At 44.0% G+C, this 20,842-nt stretch overlaps 1 protein-coding gene across 1 annotated transcript in view; it reads left to right on the top strand.

Moving 5' to 3' along the window:
• The first annotated feature begins 9,710 nt into the window (after positions 1-9,710).
• The window catches only part of GAP43 (growth associated protein 43), a 59,650-nt gene continuing 48,518 nt past the window's right edge, over positions 9,711-20,842 (top strand). The window contains exon 1 of the mRNA XM_030461335.1: positions 9,711-9,811. Within this exon, the coding sequence (XP_030317195.1) occupies positions 9,782-9,811 (30 nt within the window). The 5' untranslated portion in view covers positions 9,711-9,781. The remainder of the gene's footprint in view (positions 9,812-20,842) is intronic.

Genomic DNA, 20,842 nt, shown 5'->3' with positions numbered 1-20,842 from the left:
AGGAGGGAAAGAAATGTGCAAAAATTCAACTTGAGTATAATTGGACAAGGTTCAATGGGATGTTGCAAAGAAATCTGAAAAACTGAGGGGGAGTAGATCTGCACCCAAAGTTGAAAAAGACTTGTAAACTAAGGAGTCCTATCTTTTATCCTTCTATAGATTTAAGCTCTAAGAAGAAGGAATAAAAGAGAATTCACAGCAGAATAATTAACCAGTAAAAAAAAAAAAAAAAAAAAAAAAAGAAAAAAAGGAAAAAATAAATATATGAGTTTATTACTAGGATGCTTGGATACATTTTATAAAAACAAAATTGCACTGGATATAATGGAAGCATTTGAAATCCTTATTGAAATTAAGAGGCTAGTGAACTTTTGCTTTTGTAATTCAAAAGCAAGCTGTGTGTGACTCCAGAGTGGAATTTGTGTCCACTTTTTAACATTGCAGGAGTGGGCAGAAAGATTTACCATATCTTATGCCTTTTAATACTTTTAATAGAGTCTTTGTAAAACTCCTTTGAAATTCTTGGATTAGGTGAAGTGACATGTTCAGCACAACTGTGATAGACAGGTGACCTCACTGCTACAAGACAGACAGAAAGGTTTCTTCAATACTAACTCGGAGGAAGTGACAGGAAGATAGAATTTAAAGTCAGTTTTAATATCAGTGAAGGAAAAACAAGTGCTTCCTAATTACTTTGTGTGTGTGTGTGTGTGTGGTGTAATAGAGCTCTAATGCTGCACTTGACTTAAGTTTTCAGAGTACAAAACCATTTCCTATTTTTCCTAAGATGTGAGATGAGTGTACTTATACAGAAAGGACTCAGAGGTGTCCTGGAAAACAATGAGACAAATTACAGGCCAGTGAGGTTGAACTGTGTGTGTGTGAAGAAGACCTAATATGAGACTGCAGGAGTCTGATGAGATGCTGAAAAGGCAGATTCAGCAAAATCCCATTTTCAGTGGGCACAGCATGATCAAAATTAAGTCAGACACAGTAGCTCAGTATCCCTTGGGAGACCAGTTTGACTTCTTGGATGACTAAACATACAAAGAAGGCAATATTCACCAAAGATCGAAGAATTAATAACCTTCACTAGCTTCCAAGCAACAATACTAAATGAGCAATGTGTTTCAGTAACTTTCCTCTCCCTGTTGGGCTCAGTTTTAGCCTGTTAATTCCCAGTGGTTGCAGGAAATGCTGGAAGACCTTGAGGGCATCACAGTGCCTCAAGCCATGGCTTGGTAACTGTTCAGCTTAAGACAAGAACAAAAGTGACCGTGCTGCTCTCTGTTCAGTGTTAGTGGCTAACAGCTAAGCAGGGGGCTCTGGTGTGTATCGTGTGTAATATGGAAATTACCTGACATTGCAGGGTTATTACCTCTTTGTGCTTGGTGTTGCCTGAGGGCTCAGTGTTTTGGTTTTTTTTGCTTTCTCTGATCGTGTATTTATTTGTTTATTTTTTAACTTCAAGAAGGAAATTAATTATATTTAAAGTTTTAGGCAGAATTCAGGACTGCTCTTGCTATGCCAGGCTTATCTCTGTGCCGTGACTAACTTTGAGAAAGCTGGACCTATATAATTGGCTGCTCTAATATTAAGAAATTGTTTCAATTTTAGAAAGTACCCAGGGAAATAGCATGCAAAAAGATATGCTGAGAAAGCACAGTTCCCTGACTTTAAAAGATCTCTTAAATGAGGAGGCTCAAAATTACAGTTCCCGAAGCAGCTGAAATTGTGTTCTCTTCTATCTATTCTTAACAATAGAACCTTTCAATATATGATCATAAGATACAGATAAGATTGTCAAACTCTCCATCATTTACTATGGAACACTGTTCATACTTGAGCTTAGCTTTCACAACAAACATAGAATGAACTTTTTTTTTTCCTCTCTGGCTGAATAAATTAGGGTAACAAGGAAAAATTATGCCTTCACATTTTACAGCATACAATATTAAAATAAATTTTTACTTGATTCCACTGAGATGAACACCTATAAGAAGACCATCATGATCAGCATACTTGTCTTCCCTGATGCAGGCAGTCAACAAATGCCTTTTTCCTCCTTTCTCTCTCCATCTGAAGGAGACCTTTCCACCCCCACTGAGCACCCCATCTCTGCCATTACCTGAGTAGACATAAAGCTCCCTGTGTGCTTGGCTGAGGGTCCTTGTCACCTCCCTTGCTGCTTTGCACTAACTTCTTCAGACTAAGAAACTCTCTCTGACCTCTGCTTGTGTCAGGTTGTGCCTCGCCTACTGGATGGAGAGGACTGGCAGTCGTGGCCAGTGACTACACTGGGGGGATGGAACAAAATGGAGGAACTGTGCACCGAGATTGCAGGGCAAAGAAAGGGGTGCAGCAGGCTTAAAGCAGGACTGGCTTTTCTACCATGTCGCAGTGCCAAGCATGCAGGGTGTGTGCCACTTGTGTTGTATAATACAGTTCTGTCAGGTAGTGAGGAGGGTTGCATAACAGCCTGGAGAGATTAGGCTCCAGAAAGTTTCTCTAATCCCTCAGATTTACACAGAAAAAAAAAAAAGAAAATTGCCATTATGCTTGGAGTGGCTTCTAAATCTTCAGAAAAACGTGCTGCAGAAACACAGCCCTGTATCCTGTGGAGCTGAGCTAAAACAGGGCCTTTCACTGCATCACTATTTTCATGCATGGGGCAGCAGGTTTGGACTCCTGCCTGCACAGTCCTGGACTCTTAATAAAATTCCATCTGTGTTTCCTGCCCTCCAGGGTGAAATCCTGTGGCTAACAGTAAGGTCTTGGAAAAGAAATAATAACTGCTGTACCAGGGCACTATTATGAAGGCTGGGCATGGTGCGACTCTGGCATTGTAAGAGAACTTTTTCTTAAGGCACACACCCACTAAAGCACAGCTCTGGTGCTGCTGGAGTGAGGTGATGATAATCAGAGCTATGGGAATCTTAATACAATGCTCCATTCTTCAGTACTGATGATCCTATGGACCAAATAAAGCACTTTTTATCTTGTGAGAGTGCTGCAGTCCCTACCTGAAATTCATATATATCAGGTTGCATGAGAACCACTGAGTCCATCTCCTGCTTCTAGCAGGACTCTATTTAAAGGGAGCTGTAACAAGATTTTGGCAGTTCTGAGACCAAACTACAGACTTGTCTGCCCAAGCCCTGTGCTCTGCATTTTGCATTGTGGAGCTCTTCCACATTACTTGGATGCAGTGAGTTTTGTGTTGAGGATCCCACTGCAGGGGAGCAACCCTCTCCATATGCCATGCCTTCCTGACAGACGGAGTGATACGGGCTTTCCTCTTTATTTCAATGTGCATCTTGTGGCTAATCTAAATGAAGCCAAGGCAAGGAGAGTTGCTTTTTGTAGCCTTTAGGCAGATGGATGCTTAAAAATCTTCTGCCCATTTAGTACCTGCTAGATCTTTGCTGTTCACACTCCCTCATGTGCAGCTCAGGACAAGTGAAAGGGTTCTGTTAGATCACTACTTCCCACTTCTCCAACACAAATAATCCTCCTATGTTCTTTAACTGTTGTGGCTTGTGGAGTACACTGCTGTGATCCTGCATAGCCTGGTCACCTGTGAGTGAAGCATGGCCACAGTTAGAAATTCTTAATGCCTTTTCCTGATGGTCTGAAGCCTAGAGAAGATCTGATCTGTTGGGTGCTCTTCATCCCTGGAAACTTTACCTCACGACTGACACTTCAGTGCCAAGTAAGGGCATTCTTCAGCTTTTCTTTCTTCTTGCCCATTTCCTGGGTTCATGATACCCCATGTACCACCTTCTCACATGCAGCTTTGGTCTGCTCAGCTTGGCTGTTCTGCTGGAGAGAAGGAAGAGTGCAGTCACCTGAGGGGACATAAAGGAAGAAGGAGGAGTTTGTCCCTGACCACCCACCTTCCCAGTGCTGGAGCAGCCAGATCACCCTCCCCACTCAGGCTTGAATGATAGGAGTTGTGGGCAGGTGTGGAGCAGGGCCAGGTGGTCCAAAGAAGGCTCAGGAAATTGTCACTCATGCCATAATACTGTCATGTCATCATACTGGTGTCACTGTGCAGCTCCCACATTCAGCACTGCAGTTAGGGAAATGGCAGTATATCACTGAAGAAGCTGTACAGTATGGAGATGGACTTTTCTTCTCCAGTCATGTCCCAAAGTTAGTGTGTAGGGCCAACCTTAGCCTTTATCTCCCTCCCAGTCACTTCACACCACACAGCATGGAGCAATGTAGACGTCCCCCATGTGACACTGTAAGGTGGCCAGACTCGATGCTGACAGCAACTTGACGTGGCACTCCAGGACTCAGAATGGAGCCAGCCTGAAAAGCAGGGTAAATTGTCCCATGCTGACCTCCAGGTTGCAACTGATTCTCGTTCAAATCTTGATTTGCTGAGCCTGGAACTGCTGCCTATTAAACAACAGATACTAAAGGGTCCCTGGAGAAGCAGGAAGGGGCTTCCTGGGTCATCCTGTCTCATTTTTGCTTTGGTTTGTAAAGCATCACATTCCTCCATGGCAGACTATAGCTACACTGAGAATAATAGCTGACTGCTTTCTGTGATGACATTTTTCTTTTTGACAGACAAGCAGATGAGATTTCATTTTATTGAGGAGTTACGGTCTTCAGCACTAAGCTGTGCTGGGATTTAATGGTTGTGTTTGCATTTTTGATGATGCTGAAGCTCAATAATAATTAACATTGACCTGGGGGTTGTACAAACCATTCTTTGTGCATGTTAAAAATCTTTCTACCCTTGCTCCCACTCAGATATTCCAGCTTGTATATGCCACACTGTTTACAGAACACACGTTTTTATTAAGGGCAATGAAAACAGGGAAATTATAGAGGCCATTTCTTACTGTGTTTCTTACTGTAATGTCAGGTGGTTTTGGTGCTGTAAGACCAGCTGTGCAGGCATGGGAAGGAAAATGGAAATCACAGGGAATAAATGCTGAGCACCTGTGAGTATCTCTTTGACTAGCATGAGGGCAACAGGTGCTGATGTCTTGTGTGTTCAGTGTTGTAGAAGATGAGCAACTGAGCAGTCATTAAAGGCACTGAATAAATTAGAGGATTCCTGGACTGGCATTTTCTGAAGACTTCTCTGCAAGAGTAAGTGGTGGTGTGGCTTTTGAAAATCAGGGGTTTAGAGCCTCTTCATTCAGCCTGTGGTACATGGACAGTCTTAGGTCAAAATAAGCTACGTTTTCCTTTTCTATTATTAATAGTTCAGGATTAACTGAAATCCAAGGTAAATTGACAGAAGTGATCTTTATACTGAAAAATGGGTACTCCTCTGAGGAGATTCATGACTATGTCTGAATAATTTAGGAGTTTGGTCATAGTTTTGCACTGTACTATTTTGTGTCATGAAGCCATAGGTTATTGGAACTGGGGCCAAATGACACCACAGCTGCAAACCTACTGAGAAGACTAAAAATTCAAGTGGGATTTTCAGGAAGGCCTATTTAAATTAGGATCCTAAAAAATCTTTCTAAAATTGGATTTTTCCCTTTGAGCATAAAAGTTGGCTAACAAAAGGCACGGCTACCACTATATGTGGAACATACAAATAAAGAGAAAGCCCAGTCTATCTCTGAGTGAAAGCAAGTCACTCACTTCAGTGCTGTTTTTACTGAAGCTGTAAATATCCCTAGTAACAGGACTTTCATGGTACTTCTCTCAAGGAGACGCCTCTTCAGTTTAGCATACTTACCACTGGGACATCCACAGGCAAACTGTCATCCTTCTCCTTAGTTTTATTTATCTTTGTCTGTCTGGGGAATCAGCCTGATTACAGTTCCAGAAGCAGGTTGGGACTAGGTGGTTCTTCAAACTGAAACAGAACCTAAGCTGTTGCTATTGAAGCTAAATTACAACTTGAACTGAAGATGTTTTTGCTTTGAACCAGTATGGACCTTGAGCAGCTGGGGTAACTGGAGGCACTGCTAAACCATGCAGCAGAACTAAACAGGGAAAAAGCACCGGTTTGTGTTTCTCAGCCTATGCTGTAACAACTACCATTATGTCTTGTTACTTTGAAATGATCTGGACCCTTCTAAATTAAAAATGGGTTTGAATTAAAGGAGTCATATTAATAATTATTTTGTATAAACCATACCCTCCTTCACAGTGAAGGAACATGCAGCATACACAACACAGTGGGTTATGTACAGTCCAAATGATTCCTTTGCCTGCTTGACGTGCGTGGCTTTTGAAAATATCACACTTCTCCACCTTCTTAACTGTCATTTATTGAAGTCTCACAGATGAAGCTTTTAAAATCTGTGGTCATTGTTCACCCCTCCCTTCCAGCCCCCATCCCTAGTCTCCCATTCATGTTATTCTTTGGAACTGCTCTTCCTTTTATTTGTATAGACTCAAAAACCAAGGTCAAAGGGGCCTTTCAGGGCATGTCTACACTGCGTGGTGCAGTGTTATCCAGAAACTCTGAAGAAGTGCTGAACGAGCCAGTGTTGGCTGTGCAGTGGAGAGACAAAAGTGTCATTTGGATGAAAGCATCCCATCTTGACTTCATGGCTTCAAGGAATGGAGATCCCCTTACCTTCCTCAGTTCAGTTTTGCTTCTGATGTAATAGCCTGGCTGATGTTTGCGCCTTTAGTTTCCTCTCATTCCCTTTTGGCCTTTTCATTGCTGTGGATTTGTCCTTTTTCCCCCTTCTGCAACACCACATAATTTACCTTACACGTTGAAGTGATGACATAGCCAAAATAGTAGGGCAATGGATACTAGGATGTGATTTTCAGAACCATACAATTGGCTAAGGAATTTAAAGGCCAACTTTTAAATATTCTTAAAGGGTCCTGGTTTGAAAGAAAGGAACTGACATACCCTGAAAATTTGGGTCTCAGCTTATGGCCCTCCTACGTAAGAAGATTAATTCAGAAGAAACTCAGATGTGACTTGCCGTGGACTGGCCGCTCACCTCTAACTCTACATTCATGAGGAACCTATTAAGGGGTTTTTCTCTACGTGGCAAAAGTGGTTTGCAGTAAAAGGTAGAGTGCAGATTGCTCATGGGGCCAGGCATGAAGAGAGATGGCTCTGTCTTTGGCTCTGACTTATGGTGCTGAGCAGCTGCCTCGGGTATGGAGGGGAAGGTGGCTTTACTCTGTCTGGCAGCACCGAGGCAGCCCCTCTGCTGGCAGCCTGCTCCTCTCCGGGTGGGTGTCTGGGAAAGATGGGGGCTGGGATGGCATTCCTCAGCAGGGCTCCCTGCAGCAGGGAGGTTCCCTGAGACAGGCCTTGTCAGTGGGAAGAAAGCAAGCTTCTAAAACACGTCTGAAGTGTGATTTGTCTGACCTAGTTTAGGCTTCTGCTTTAGGATGATCTGAATCACACCCTCAAATGTTCCCATTTCTCCTTATTGTCACCAAAGGGAATCCAGGGTGACACTCACAGATGGGAACATGCAGGTTTGACCAGAGGAGTCCCAAGCCATACAAACTTCATTATGGAGCTGAGCTCCTCAGAAACTCCTCATGCTGGGGGAGAGGCTCATAAATCACATAGGCTTATTCCAAAGTGCCATTGCACTACTCCTTGGTGCCTTGGCATGGTGTTGCCAGCGGAGGTGTATGTCACAGGCTGCTTCCCTGTACTTGAAGCCCATTGCTTTCTTCTGCTGAGCTTCTTACCTGTCTTCTTTTATGATTGCACAGTTTGCCTTCATTTTCTTTGCATGCATTTTCTGAAGCTGAATCAGATTTTCATTATCTAATCCTTTGGTGTACTTCTGCATGAGCTGATGTTTGCAACTCTTCCCAGTTTAGTATCTTCTCTGAATGTCATTATCATATCATTATTTCCCTTTTCTAGACTGTAACACAAGGAATAACATTGATTCCTGCTTAACCCTAAAGGGCACTTCCCTTAAGTTACATACAGCTGTAGCTAGCTAGCTAGATCATCTTTGAAATGCTGTTTACTTTCTTTAAAAAAATATGGGGTACTGGGAACTGCAGTGATGTCATAGCAACTGAATATGATTATGTAGGAGTCTGCGCTGAGGGGTATTCCAGAAACTGTATCTGTGTGTGAATTTATTTGCATAAGCATGTACTCGTGTGTGAATATTTGTGTTAATAATGTATTTAGATATATTGAAAGAGCAAAGGTCTTAATAATAACTTAAGACATTTTTTTTTCCTCTTTTGCAGGCAGTTTCACATTAAAAATAAATTAGAAGTAGCTTCATGGTGTGTCAGAGAAGTTGATGTAGTGACATTAGTGCTAAAAAAGAGAACAGCATCTGACTGTGCCTCCCAGACACAGTAAGTAAAATAAGCTAAATTTGAATTTTGGTAGATGAAACCCTAAAAATCCAGCAGTCTTTTTATATTTTTAACATGCTCAGCATCGTAATACTTTAGTTTAACTGTTGTCTGGATTATTTTTTTCACACTTTTTCACAGATATAGCTATCCCACTCAAATATATTCTGAGAAAACACAGTGTTATAACTTTCTAGATGTGTGCTTGGGTGTGCATGTGCGCATTAATGTTTGCTGAGGCTCCTGTATTGCCATGATCTGCTATGTATGCAAACCCAGACAATTTTGTTCCCCCACGTGCACGGGGGGCAGCTAAGTGTGAACATGAACATCTTCCTTATAATAATTTACAGCTATTTGCAGGCAGAGCTCAATAGCAATAGGTAATACCTGGGTGCTGAAATTAATTGAAATCTATACAGAAGGGAAAGGGATAATTTCTATAGGTTTTGAAGCTCTCCTACAAAAAAACCCCCAAAACTCTGTTTAATCATTTTAAATACTCTGTTAAATCATTTTCTGTGCCTTGGGAAGTGCTATAAGATGGACTGAGGGAAGAAGGGAGAAAGTTGTCCCATTCAGCATTGCAGAAGTTCACCACACAGGGTTTATGCCTGCACATATGAAGCAGCATTATGTACATATATGTTTGCGGGTGTGCTGCCGAGGGGGAGGGGGATTCTGAGAGCCATTTTAACACATTTTCCGATTGCCATTTAGCTTGCAGCTCCTACGTACGGTGTGTCACCTGTGCATTGTATATCCTGCCTGCCATGGCAATAACCCTGCTCGCTCCTCTCTCCTCCCTGCCCACCCCACCCCACCCCACCCCACCCCACCCCACCCCACCCCACCCCACGCTTTCTTCACGCACAAATCCCACTCCTGTCAGTGTCTGGGTGCTGGGGGCTTCAGATGCTCCAGTGGAGTTGGGGGTTCCCCACCTTCCCGGGCCCCCCCTCCCTGCCCGATGCCTCCCAGACACACCCCACCCCTCACACCCCCTTCTCGCTCTGCAGTGTCCCCTCTCTCCCGTCGCCTCTGTACAGTGGGAAAGTCGTCGGGTAATTGGGTCCAGATTGGATATTTTAATTATTCATGAGGCTGGCAAGAGACTTGGGGGTTGGGGGGGGGAGTGGGGGTGGTGGCTGCTGGGGTGGGGGTGGGGTGGGGAGGTGACGAGTCAGGGAGAGCTGGTGAACAATTCTGGGAAGGGTTCGGTAGGGAGGCAGGGAGAGGCAGCGTGTGCATGTGTGATGAGCAATAGCTGTGGACCTTACAGTTGCTGCTAACTGCCCTGGTGTGTGTGTGTGAGTGTGTGAGTGAGTGTGTGTGTGTGAGAGAGAGAGAGAGAGAGACAGAGAGAGAGGGAGAGGGAGGGAGGGAGGGAGTGGAGAAGGTGGGGGGGGGGAGAGATAAGAGAGAGAAGAGGAAAAGGAGAGAGGAGAAGGAAGGAAGAAGAAGGAAGGAAGGGGACAATACGATCATGCTGTGCTGTATGAGAAGAACAAAACAGGTAGAGCTGAAGATTTTTATATTCCTTTCCGTTAAGAAATCTCCCAGGCTCCTGGGTGTCTGTGGGATGCGTGGCTGCCTGAGTGCGTGAGGGGCTGGGGTAGAGGTTGGGGGAAGGGGGGAGGAAATTTCAGCTGCTTTCAGCGGACATCTCTTTTGCAATTCTTTAGCATCTTGAGACGGAAGGGTCTTTTCACACCCTTCAGCATGACTGTTTTGCCTTTCTGGGGCTGGTGATGTGGGGAAGGGAGGTGGCCTACGTCCACATTTGGGGAGATACCAGAATCTCCCCACTCTTCTTATTTTTTTAATAGTGGGCAGATGTATTGCCTAGGATTTTCTGTCTGTGGTTCTGAGGGTGTGGATGGGAGGTGGGGTGTGTGTGTGTGTGCGACTGGCAGGAAACGTGATGAGATCTGGCTCTACCTTAGAGATAAAGGAAGCAATTCTTCATCTTATGCCAAAAAAGAAAGGATGCCCAGTGAGCCTTGATCCCTGGTCAGAACGCTCTCTATTGCTCCTGGCTCTTATGAATGGGAGATGCTTTATGTGCATGTGCTGTGTGGTGGCTCAGAGGACAGGTGCATTCATTTTTTTTATGCTACAACAGTCTGAGCAAGAATTAACCTGAAGCTATTTTTCAACCTATGGTATTGTGAAAAATGCAATTAATTAATAACAAAAGCATTAGCTGGAGGAGCGGGAGAGTCAACCTTTTTGCAGTACCCTTCATAATACAACCAGTTAGACAACTGTGCACCAGCTGGTAAAGAGACAGAGGACCACGCCTCTGTTAGCTCTGAACTCGAGTGGGATAAGAGAAGCTTAGAGCGTGAACCTGTTGGAAACCAGTACGTTTTCCTTACTGGTATCTCCTTGCTTTTCCTCTCAGGGAACTGGGATGCTCAGGTGCATTTCGTAATGCACAAAATAATAATGAAATCGAAGAAAAAGCTACTTTGGTCATTCCCCCCTCACCCTTCTTCCTTTTATTTTGCGTGAATGCCCAAACCTGCTCCTGATTAAGAGAGCCTATTTTGGCTGACCCTCTTGAACTTTCTCAGGAGGATGCTGGATTTATGCAGTTGGGACTCTGAGGCAGGAGCTGGCCTCAGATACCTTTGTATGGCATTTTGGAAACTTCCCTTGAATTACAGATTTGTAGGTAGTGACAAAGAGCTTTGGTCCTTATTCTCAGCACAAAACTCAACTCGGTCATAGGTACAGCACCATTCTGGTTACTTGCTTTATATATGCACATGTTTATATATCTCTTACAATATAGCACTGCAGTATTCTGCAGCAATAGTGTAACACATTGGCACGAGTTACTCCAGTTACTGTAGAACAGCACCGTGTGGAAAGGAAATCCAGGGTAAGGTGTGTTTCTGAATGGGGATGTGTGTGTGTTATCAAATGAAGGAACATTTTTGTAGTATAATGGGGAGGGGCAGGTGAATGGAAAAGAAAGAGACCCTGCGTCATCCTGTGTTTTTCACCATGCAGGTTTTTCAAACGCTTTGCAATTAATAATACGTTCACTAAAATCCGGAGGGAGGTGGCGATGGCTGGTGGGGGTAACACGTTGCAGCCAGCCAGCAGAGCATGTTCAGTTGGCAAATACAGGATGAAAAGAGCAGAGGAGGAGAAGGAAGGCAGACAGAGAGGCAGTGTGACAGAGAAGTGGGTGGAAGTGCCCAGCAAATTCTAAAATAAAGTAGGTAGCTCTAGGATTCCTTGGAGGCAGAAGAGAGCTGTTGGAGGAGGGGGGTAATTTTGCCCATACCATCACAGGTTGGGCATTAAAGCTCCTGAATAACATTCTCTGTATTTCTGTGGGTTTGTTTTTTGTCTTTTTGTATTCTGGCATATTTAGAAATGCACGGCATGCAGGTATCTTGATCATAGATAGTCCTCTCTCCCCCCAGTACAGTAATCCACTGCATGGTACACACCCCTTGCGCGTGCATGTGCAGCACTCATCTCCCCTCGCCGTTCGCTCGCATCTGGACAACACATATATGCACGAGCACACATCCCCTCATTCACACATGCTTTCTGATCCTCACGGAGCCACGCAACCTGAGTGTGCCTGCCCGTGCATATTGGGTGGATGTTCCTGGGCTCAGAGCCCAGCTGAACACAGACCACTACTGCCAAACTGGCAATACAGCAGTTCGCTCAGCGAAGCTGATGATACATCAGAGGAAGCTTTAATTTGGAGGAAAAAAAGGAAAAAAAAAACCACAACAACTCGGTTTTCAGTTTGTGTTCTTTCTCTGTCCCCACCCAGACCTTTCATAGAGAGAAAAAGATGGAATGGGTTTCTTCAGCACAGGCAGGAGTTTCCTTCCCAAAAGACAGACAGCTCTCCTCAAATTATTTTTCAGGGGAAGCCCCTGGTGTCCCGCCTTTCTGTCAGCTAAAGAGTGAAATGTTGAAATTACAAACTTGTGGAATAAATCTCTTCACATTTGTGTCTAGGTGTGCCTGTATGTGTCTGTTCTCCCACCCCTCAAAATCAAGTATGTTCACACACTTGGACCTTGCAGATTATTCTTTCTTGTGGGTGCCATGCCAATGTGAAGAGTGAAGTGTCTGACTCTGGCCACCCATGAGAGATGAACATAGCTTGATGTTGCCATTTCTGCCTACAGATGATGGCAGCTCTGAATCTGTGCCCACAAGATCCTCAGTTAAAAGGTGGCATAACCAAAAGCCCGGGTCAAGCAATTTCTGAAAAATTCAACTTAAGCCTTTACTGACAGCAAGAGATGTGGTCAGATATTGGCAGAACTGGACAGTTAGACAGGTAGCTAGAAATGCAAGTGTTGCATGCATCATATACTGGAACAGATGGACGTTAAGGGGGTATGTGCTTAGTATTGGATTGCATGAGTGTTTAAACAATAACCCGTGAGCAGGTTTCCCACTTGTGGGTGAGATGAGTCTCATTCATCACCAGCCATATCCAACTGCTTCCATCTCATTCTGCCCTCTCCTCCTCACCTCAGTGCTGGAGAGCCAGCGGCTGCAAAGGTTTAAACCTGCCACACCCATCAAATCAAAGAAGGGAGGGGGGGAAAGAGGCAGTCTGCATTTCTTTCCCCTTCCACACGAGTAGCATGAATAAACAGGGCTGTACCTCTGAAGATGTGGTTTAATGCAACTGGAGAAGGAGAAAGCATTAGGGAGCTGTTCTAGCAATTACGGCCAGCCGGCGAGGTGTCTTGCCATTCCAGGAACTGCAGAGGTATACAGGAAGAGGGAAATGGAGAAAACGATGAAGAAGCATGCAGAATTAAGGTTTTCTTGCTTCAGGATATTAAAATGTCTTGGACCTCATTTAGAACTACATAATTATGCTGCATAGTCCAGGCTCTTCAAAACTTGCAAGGCATGGTCTTACCTTTAAACACTGGTGTGGAGACAGGAAAAGGGGTATTTTAAAGGAAAGGTGTCCATCTACGCCCCTCCTTCCTCCACACCTTGCCCGTGTGGCATAAATCACTACAGACTATTGACTTCAGGGCAGAGGCACTTCATCTGCACCTGGGGAGAATCTAGCTACTGCTTCTGCTTCTCAGAGACACAGAGCAGTTCCTGCCTTTCTTCCAGTAAACAGCTTATGAATGGAAGTTTAATTACTCCAGGTCCTTACTGTTCCTCTTCCTGGGGTTTTACCTCTGGGATTTCTCCTGAGAAGGGTGTCTCCAGAGAAACACCCCTCCCATCACCCTGTCCTCCTCCACTGCCTTTTCTGACTATTAGAGACATTGATTTCTCCTAGCTCGCATAATGTAACTGTTCTTAATGGCACAGACAAGCCCCCTCCTAAGGAACTAATTGCAGGCAGAGTTTCCAGAGGGAGAAGGACAATGGTAATGCTTAGTGCAAAAGAAACCAGTCTGATGATCCAAATAGCCTATTGCAAGTTGCTCTTGAATGAGAGTGCCAGCACAAAACAGTCAGGGAGTATCCACTGGTATGTAGGGACATCCCTGCTAGAGAGGGATGACTTTATTCACCTGTCGACCTGTGCTGGGCTAGGTACACATATGCAAGCTGAGGAACTGACACACGTTGTCTGAGGGCTTGGCCTGACTTAGTGCTGAGGGTGTCTGAATGGTTTGAGAGCTGCTTCAGTATAAGAAAATGAGCTGTAGCTCCAGACTTTGCCCATGCCATGCTGTGAGGGTGGGCATCACTTGGGGATGAGGGATGCGAGGGACCCCTCCTCCAGTCATGTGGCTTTGATGACTAGAAGAGGAAAGTGCAAAGAAATACCACCTCAAGTCTACTCTCATGTCAGGTCAGCTGTCATGGGTTCTGCGACGTTATCACAGGATCTGGTAGATACTCTGTGAAGACATTATGTCTTCCTCTTCCTATTTCCCAGAGAGTAGATATTCCCCACTGCTGGTGCCTGCCAAGTTGTAAGGCTTTCTCATGATAATGGAAAGGTGACCTGAGCCCTTTGCCCATTGTGAAATGAAAGCAGACTGATAGTTTTGCATGGCATAAATCAACCATGTGTGTACCTGTTGGGGTTTGCTGGCCTCATGCTGCGAGGCGTGTGCTCCCCTCAATGACTCCTGTCTGCTCCACGTGCAGAGAACACGAGGCATGCCCTATTGAGCAGGGATGTATAAGCTGAGGGATCTGTGTATTTGCCCCTGTACTCAGTGCTGGTGAGGCCACACCTCGAGTACTGTGTCCAGTTCTGGGCCCCTCAGTTTAGGAAGGATATTGAGGTCCTGGAGCAGGTCCAAAGGAGGGCAACCAGGCTGGTGAAGGGACTCGAGCACAGACCCTATGAGGAGAGGCTAAGGGAGCTGGGGCTGTTCAGCCTGGAGAAGAGGAGGCTCAGAGGAGACCTCATCACTCTCTACAACTCCCTGAAAGGAGGTTGGAGCCAGGGGGGGGTTGGTCTCTTTTCCCAGGCAACTCTCAGCAAGACAAGAGGGCACGGTCTCAAGTTGTGCCAGGGGAGGTTTAGGTTGGATATTAGAAAGAATTTCTTTCTGGAGAGGGTGATCAGGCATTGGAATGGGCTGCCCTGGGAAGTAGTGGATTCTCCATCCCTGGAGATATTTAAAAAGAGACTGGATGTGGCACTCAGTGCCATGGTCTAGTAACTGCAGCAGTAGTGGATCAAGGGTTGGACTTGATGATCTCAGAGGTCCCTTCCAACCCAGCCAATTCTATGATTCTATGATTCTATGATTCTATGATTCTATGATTAACAGATAACACAGCAGGCATAGCCTGAGGATTGCCTCTGCTTTTGGCTGTGCACACTCTCAGTACTGCATTGCTGACTACCATTTGCTTGGTCTGTGCATGGCTGGCCCATGCATCCTTCCCTCTGTACAACTCTCCTGTAGTCTCCTCCTCCTGCATATAACTGACTTGCATCTCTCCTGTTGCTTTGGGATTCCTCTTTAGAGAGAGAGGGCTTTATTTGGATTGGAGAATGAATGATATCTCTGGTGACAGTTCCAGGCTAAAGACACCTGAGGATGGGAAACCTTTTGATGGCAGCTCTCTTTGGAAAACACTATGCAGTTCCCCTGTTTGCTGTGAGTCTGACAAGTCTCAGGGATAGATCTGGCAGCAGTCCTTACCTGGCTACATTTGAGTTTGGAAAGCCGTAAGGCAGGAACTGTAGCTGAGTAGCTACAGAGGAATGCCAGGCTGGGAAGAGGAGGTCTGTCATCCAGAAAGGCCCAGTGGAAGGAACACATGCCTTGCTTCTGGAAACACCACAGTACCTTGCTGTGGGAATACCCGAGGAGGTGCTTGGGGGAAACACCTTTCAACATCTGAAGTCCAAAGTTGAAGTCTAGAATCCATCCATTTCATCTGTAATTCCAAGATCCTCCTGAGCACGCCAGGAGGTGACATGTAATCTCAGAGTTCTGATGGCCTCATGCAGAGAAGATGTTTATACTTCCTTAGGGCTCTTTTTCACCTGCTGATTGTATGTGTAAAACTCCATAGCTTTTCATGGTTGCAAGCACCACAGGCCAGTAGTTAGTATGTAGAAACTGGTTTCAGGAGAGATGGTTTCTCTTCCTACCAGTGCTATTAACCTGCTTTCTCACTTGATTGAAGCAGAGTTTCTCTGCCTGTCATGGCTGTTTCTGCAAGATGCTTTTTCAGTTTGGAAACTAAATTATTAATGTGTTGGGAATAAAAAAAAATGGATTCAGAAGCCCTCAGGTGAGAGGGGCTTTAGACAGTCAAAGCATTGCTTTATCCATCCTCAGTCACTCCTGCAGTGCTGGGATGTTTATTAGCCACTTGAGTTCTTTTAACACAAACCACTGATTTTCTTCCCGGACCCCGGCTTTATTAATATGGGCCAGAGCCTGACAGTAGGGCTACAACTTAGTTTTCTCCCTGCTATTCACCAGTGTGCTACTTCCTCTCTGTCATCAGAATGGTCCAGCCTGTGGCAATTTACAATATGTATATGGGGTGGAGGAATTGTGTAATGAAAACAGTGATTTGTTTTTAATATAACAAAAGGAATTTATACTTTTGGAGTGACACTGATCTGGCTGTCTCTGCCTGTTACTCATTTTGTCTCCCTCTCCCCATCTGTTCTGCTCCTTGCCTTCCTCCTGCTCCCTTGACCACGCAGTCCTCCTGCTGCTGCTTCTCTCCTCCAGCTGGGTACCAGCCCTCTACTAGACTGTGCTTTTTGGGGACTCCTGCTGCCAGAATCAGCCTCTGCCACCAGGGTCTTATTCCCTTCACCCTTCCTGGCATTGGTAGCAGGAAGGAAGCTGGCAGGAGGGAAAACTACCACATAGGTTCCTCCTTTGTACTTCCAGTTACTTTTGCAGCTCCTCCAGTTCTCCTCTACCTAGGCAGCTGTCACAGCTTCTGCAGATGAGCACCTGTAAGCAGAGACATCAAAGTGGTGCATCTTCACCTATTGCATTGCTGCTTGCATGGGTGTAAGGGTGCCCTTCCCAGCAGATGGCTGTGGAGAGGTGTGGCTGCCATGGGAGGAGTGCATGTAGTACAGACCTAGTATCAACATTCCTGCTTTCTTGAGGGTTCAGATTTCTTCTGGGCTTGTCCCCTGGCTACTAATGCCACCGCTGGGTGAGACACTGTGCTCCAGCTGTCTTTGTGGCCCAAGAGAGGATGTCCTGGGCCTGCCTTCCTCCCACCAAGGTTGGTTGGCTTTGATGCCTTGAAAGGGAAGCCAGGATGTACTTACGTTCTTTTAATGATAACCAGTAAATGTCAGTCCCATTCATTACTCATCTTCTGAAGTTTGTTGAATTAATTCCAGTCATAATCACTGTATATCTCTATTTATAGAAAGCTGGGGCATCTCAAAATATTTAAACATTCTCTCTGTAAGAGACACCTCTCTGTAAGCGCTGAAAATTAGTAAAGCTAATAGGCTGTAAAAGAACCCTACTCACTTGGTTTGAATACCCCTATAATTTAAGGGCGTAAAGGAGTGTGTTTGGATCTGAACCTAGCTCTGAAGGTAGTTTTATTCAACTCTTCTCACAGTTGCCTAGGAGTGAAATGTCTCAGGAATTTCAGGGGTTTTTTTAATGAATTGGGATGATTTCTAAGAACTAGTGGAGCTCAGAATATTTTGCAGTTTTTATTACTCTTATAATTAAGACTATTATCAGTTGACATCCAGTTCATCATATTTTTTAATAGATTTATTTTATTAATACTATCTAATGACCTTATAAATCTGCAATGTTAAGTACTCAGGAGTGAGCAGTTTGGGGCAGCATTTTGCCATGCTTTGTTCTTTTACACAAGATGCCAGTCATTCATACTAGTTCAAATTTAAACCAGCAGGATGTAAACCACAATAGTTTTGAACTGACCATTGTTCTCCTTGTATCATTCCTTCTTCTGTCTGCCCACAGCCTTAGGACTGAGGTCTTCAGTGGTGAATTTATAAATAATTTAACAAAAATCATCTAGGTTTGGGAAGGTTGACATAAAGAAACAAGTGTTACTTGCTGATTTGCTGACAGTAAGATTTGCAACCATTTAGTTTCATATAAGAGTGAAGTCCACTGCTGGAAATCACCTGCTGAGAAAATGCCAGGAGGGCATCCCCTGCTTGACTGTGCCTGAGAAGCATGATACATCTGGGAGGTGGTACTGGCACAACAGAGCAGTGTAACAGTGGGGAACTGAGGGAAAGGGGGCTTTAGAAGCTGGACCAAAAGTTTGTCCTCAACATGGACACTCCAGTATAGGTTAGAGAGCTCCACTGAAATTGTGCTTGTGTCCCTCAGAACTGGGGAACCTTTCTTTAGGTAGAAGAGTTTAATTTTTAGCTTATGTTGGAGTAGCCAGGCTGGCAGCTTGCAAAGAAGTGGATTCTGAGCTGTCCTTGCCTGGTCAAAGATGAAAAACAGTGTTTTTAACCCTTGCTGCTGTTTGCATTTCCAATGGAATACCCAGAGGAACTTCAAGGCATCCATATATATTTGAGGACAGACCCCTGCAAGAGAAAACTGATGTTACTGTTGACTGTTAAAATTGCAGTCAAAAGAATGATAAGGATGCAACCAGTCTCACTTAAAGCACAGGATCTGGCAAATGGCCTTTCCCTTGTATCATAAATTCCAGTCAGAATACCAACTAGAAGATATTAAATCCTAAGGAAAGGATGAATGGCACAAGGAAAAAAAATGTCCCTCCAAAATAACTGAAGAAATAAAGCTAACTGAAACCTCCATGAAGTAAACAGAAGCTGGATAAGTTCCAGAGAATAGTTAGCAAAGCTAATATGTGAATAAATACCTGAAGCTCCCTCTTCTTTGATAAAACTAGATATGTAGTGAAAAGAACCCTCCATTATGATGCTAGTGTACAAGACTCTGTGGAAGAGAAAAGAGCTGACAAACTAGTGAATAATGAGCCCAAATGGCTTACAGGAACTTTCAGCAAATCTTCCTTTAAAGTTTGGTTAATTCTTCCTTATGTTCTTTGTTTTCTTCCTTTGAGTCATATGATTCCACAATTCAGGAAGATATATCATGAGACAATGCCTTATTTTGTAGTATTTAATTGATTTTGATTAGGGTGTGGCTGACAGAGGAGTCTGAAATGTATCACAGTATCTTACCATTGCTCTGAACAGAGAAATGAGGGATTGTTTTGAGTTCAGCTACCTTCTTAGGTGTGGCTGTCATAGGCTGCAGAACTTCAGAATTTCCTTTCTTTCTTACTGTGAAGGTACCTGAAGTCCTAAGACAATTACACCTGTAAACATTTTCACACAGAATCAGAGTGTTAGGGGTTGGAAAGGACCTCACGAAATCATCAAGTCCAACACCTCTGCCAGAGCAGGACCACCTCGTGTAGGTCCCACAGGAACATGTCCAGGTAGGTTTTAAATGTCTCCGGAGAAGGAAACTCCACAAGTTCACTGGGCAGCCTGTGCCAGTGCCCTGTCACCCTTACAATGAAAAAGTTTCTCCTGATGTTTACGTGGAACCTCCTATGCTCCAGGTTGCACCCGTTACCCCTGGTCCTCTCATTGGACATCACAGAGAAGAGCTTGGCTCCATCCTCCTAACACTTGCCCTTTCCATGTTTAGAAACAGAAATGATGTGGCCCCTCACCCTTCTCCAAGCTGAAGAGACCCAGCCCCCTCAGCCTTTACTTATAAGAGAGATGTTCCACTCCCTGAATCATCTTTGCTTTACACTAGACATTTAAAGGCCACTTGCTGGAATGCATAGATGATGCTTAGTTCTATAAGCAATAATTAGCTCAATACCTCTCCAACAGCTAAGCTATTGGTGGGATCTACAAACCAAGTATTCTTCCTGTTACATTCCCTACACAGCCAAAAAAGGTAAATTTGTGAGAGCACACAGGTCAAGTGTCCACACAGAATGCATCCAAGAGGAAAGGTATATACTGCCTACTTTTTAACCAGAAACACTTGTATTATATTTCTTTCCATAGACGTGGTGAATATACCATCTCTGCCTGAGTAGGTCTGTACCCCCATCTCCCAGAAGAATGTGTTATTAAGCTATAGAAAGAACCAGTGTTTCCTGGAGACGCTGATCTATTTTGCACAGGCAAATAAAATATCAGTTGGACCAGAAAAAGAGAATGACTCTCTACCTTAGTGTTTATGATACTCATGAAGGGTAGAGCTTTGGTTAAAGCTTTGTCATCCATCATTGGAAGGCCAAAGCATTTTATGCCCAGTTTGCATGTCTCCAGTAACATGTTCAAATGCTAGTTGATGGCTAAAACAATTAAAAGTAGCCATAAAGGAGGAAGGTACAAAGGTTTTAGGATGTACTGAGGTAAGATGATTGCTTCAAATTTGATGGAAGCCATCTTTGAACCATGAGCTTTGAATGCTTTGAGGGCTAGGTGAGGTGTCAAAAGGCTGAAAAGTAATGAGAAGATTAATAAATTACAGACTACTATGGTTTAGCTGTAACTTTCCTGAAAAAAAAAAAAAAAAGAAAAAAGAAAAAAGAACATCAATGGTGGAAATTATCAAATAAAGGAGATTATTAGGAGCCAGTACAGATCTGTTAAGAAAAGATCATGCCAAACTAATTTAGCTTTCTTCTAAAACAAGCCTTGTGGATACAGAATAAGTAGCTATCATACCTTGTCATTTGTAAGGATTTTGGCATCATCTCACAGGCTTTTATCATAAGTGAAGCATGGAAACGTGGTCCAAAGGAAAACGTTATATCAGGGATGCAGAACTGGTGAAGATAGTCATACTCAATAATCAATTCTTACTGATTTCCTGTGGAAACAGAAGAATATTGAGTGTCTTGACTTAAGCTTGAGCTGTGGACTGTTGGTGCTTCATGTTTTCACTAAATACATTGCTCTTTCTATTTGAATTTAAATCTGGATGACTGTTTAGAGAAAATGGAATTCTTAATATCTGCAGATGGCATGAATATGGTATAGGCTGGTGGAAACAAGTAGAATTAAAGACAAACTTGTCCGACAAGGAAAATGGTTTGACCAGCATAA

The sequence above is a fragment of the Calypte anna genome, chromosome 1 (assembly GCF_003957555.1).
Source record: "Calypte anna isolate BGI_N300 chromosome 1, bCalAnn1_v1.p, whole genome shotgun sequence".
NCBI lineage: Eukaryota > Metazoa > Chordata > Aves > Apodiformes > Trochilidae > Calypte > Calypte anna.
Note: the sequence above shows the minus strand (reverse complement) of the source record. Positions and strands in the feature narration are given on the sequence as shown.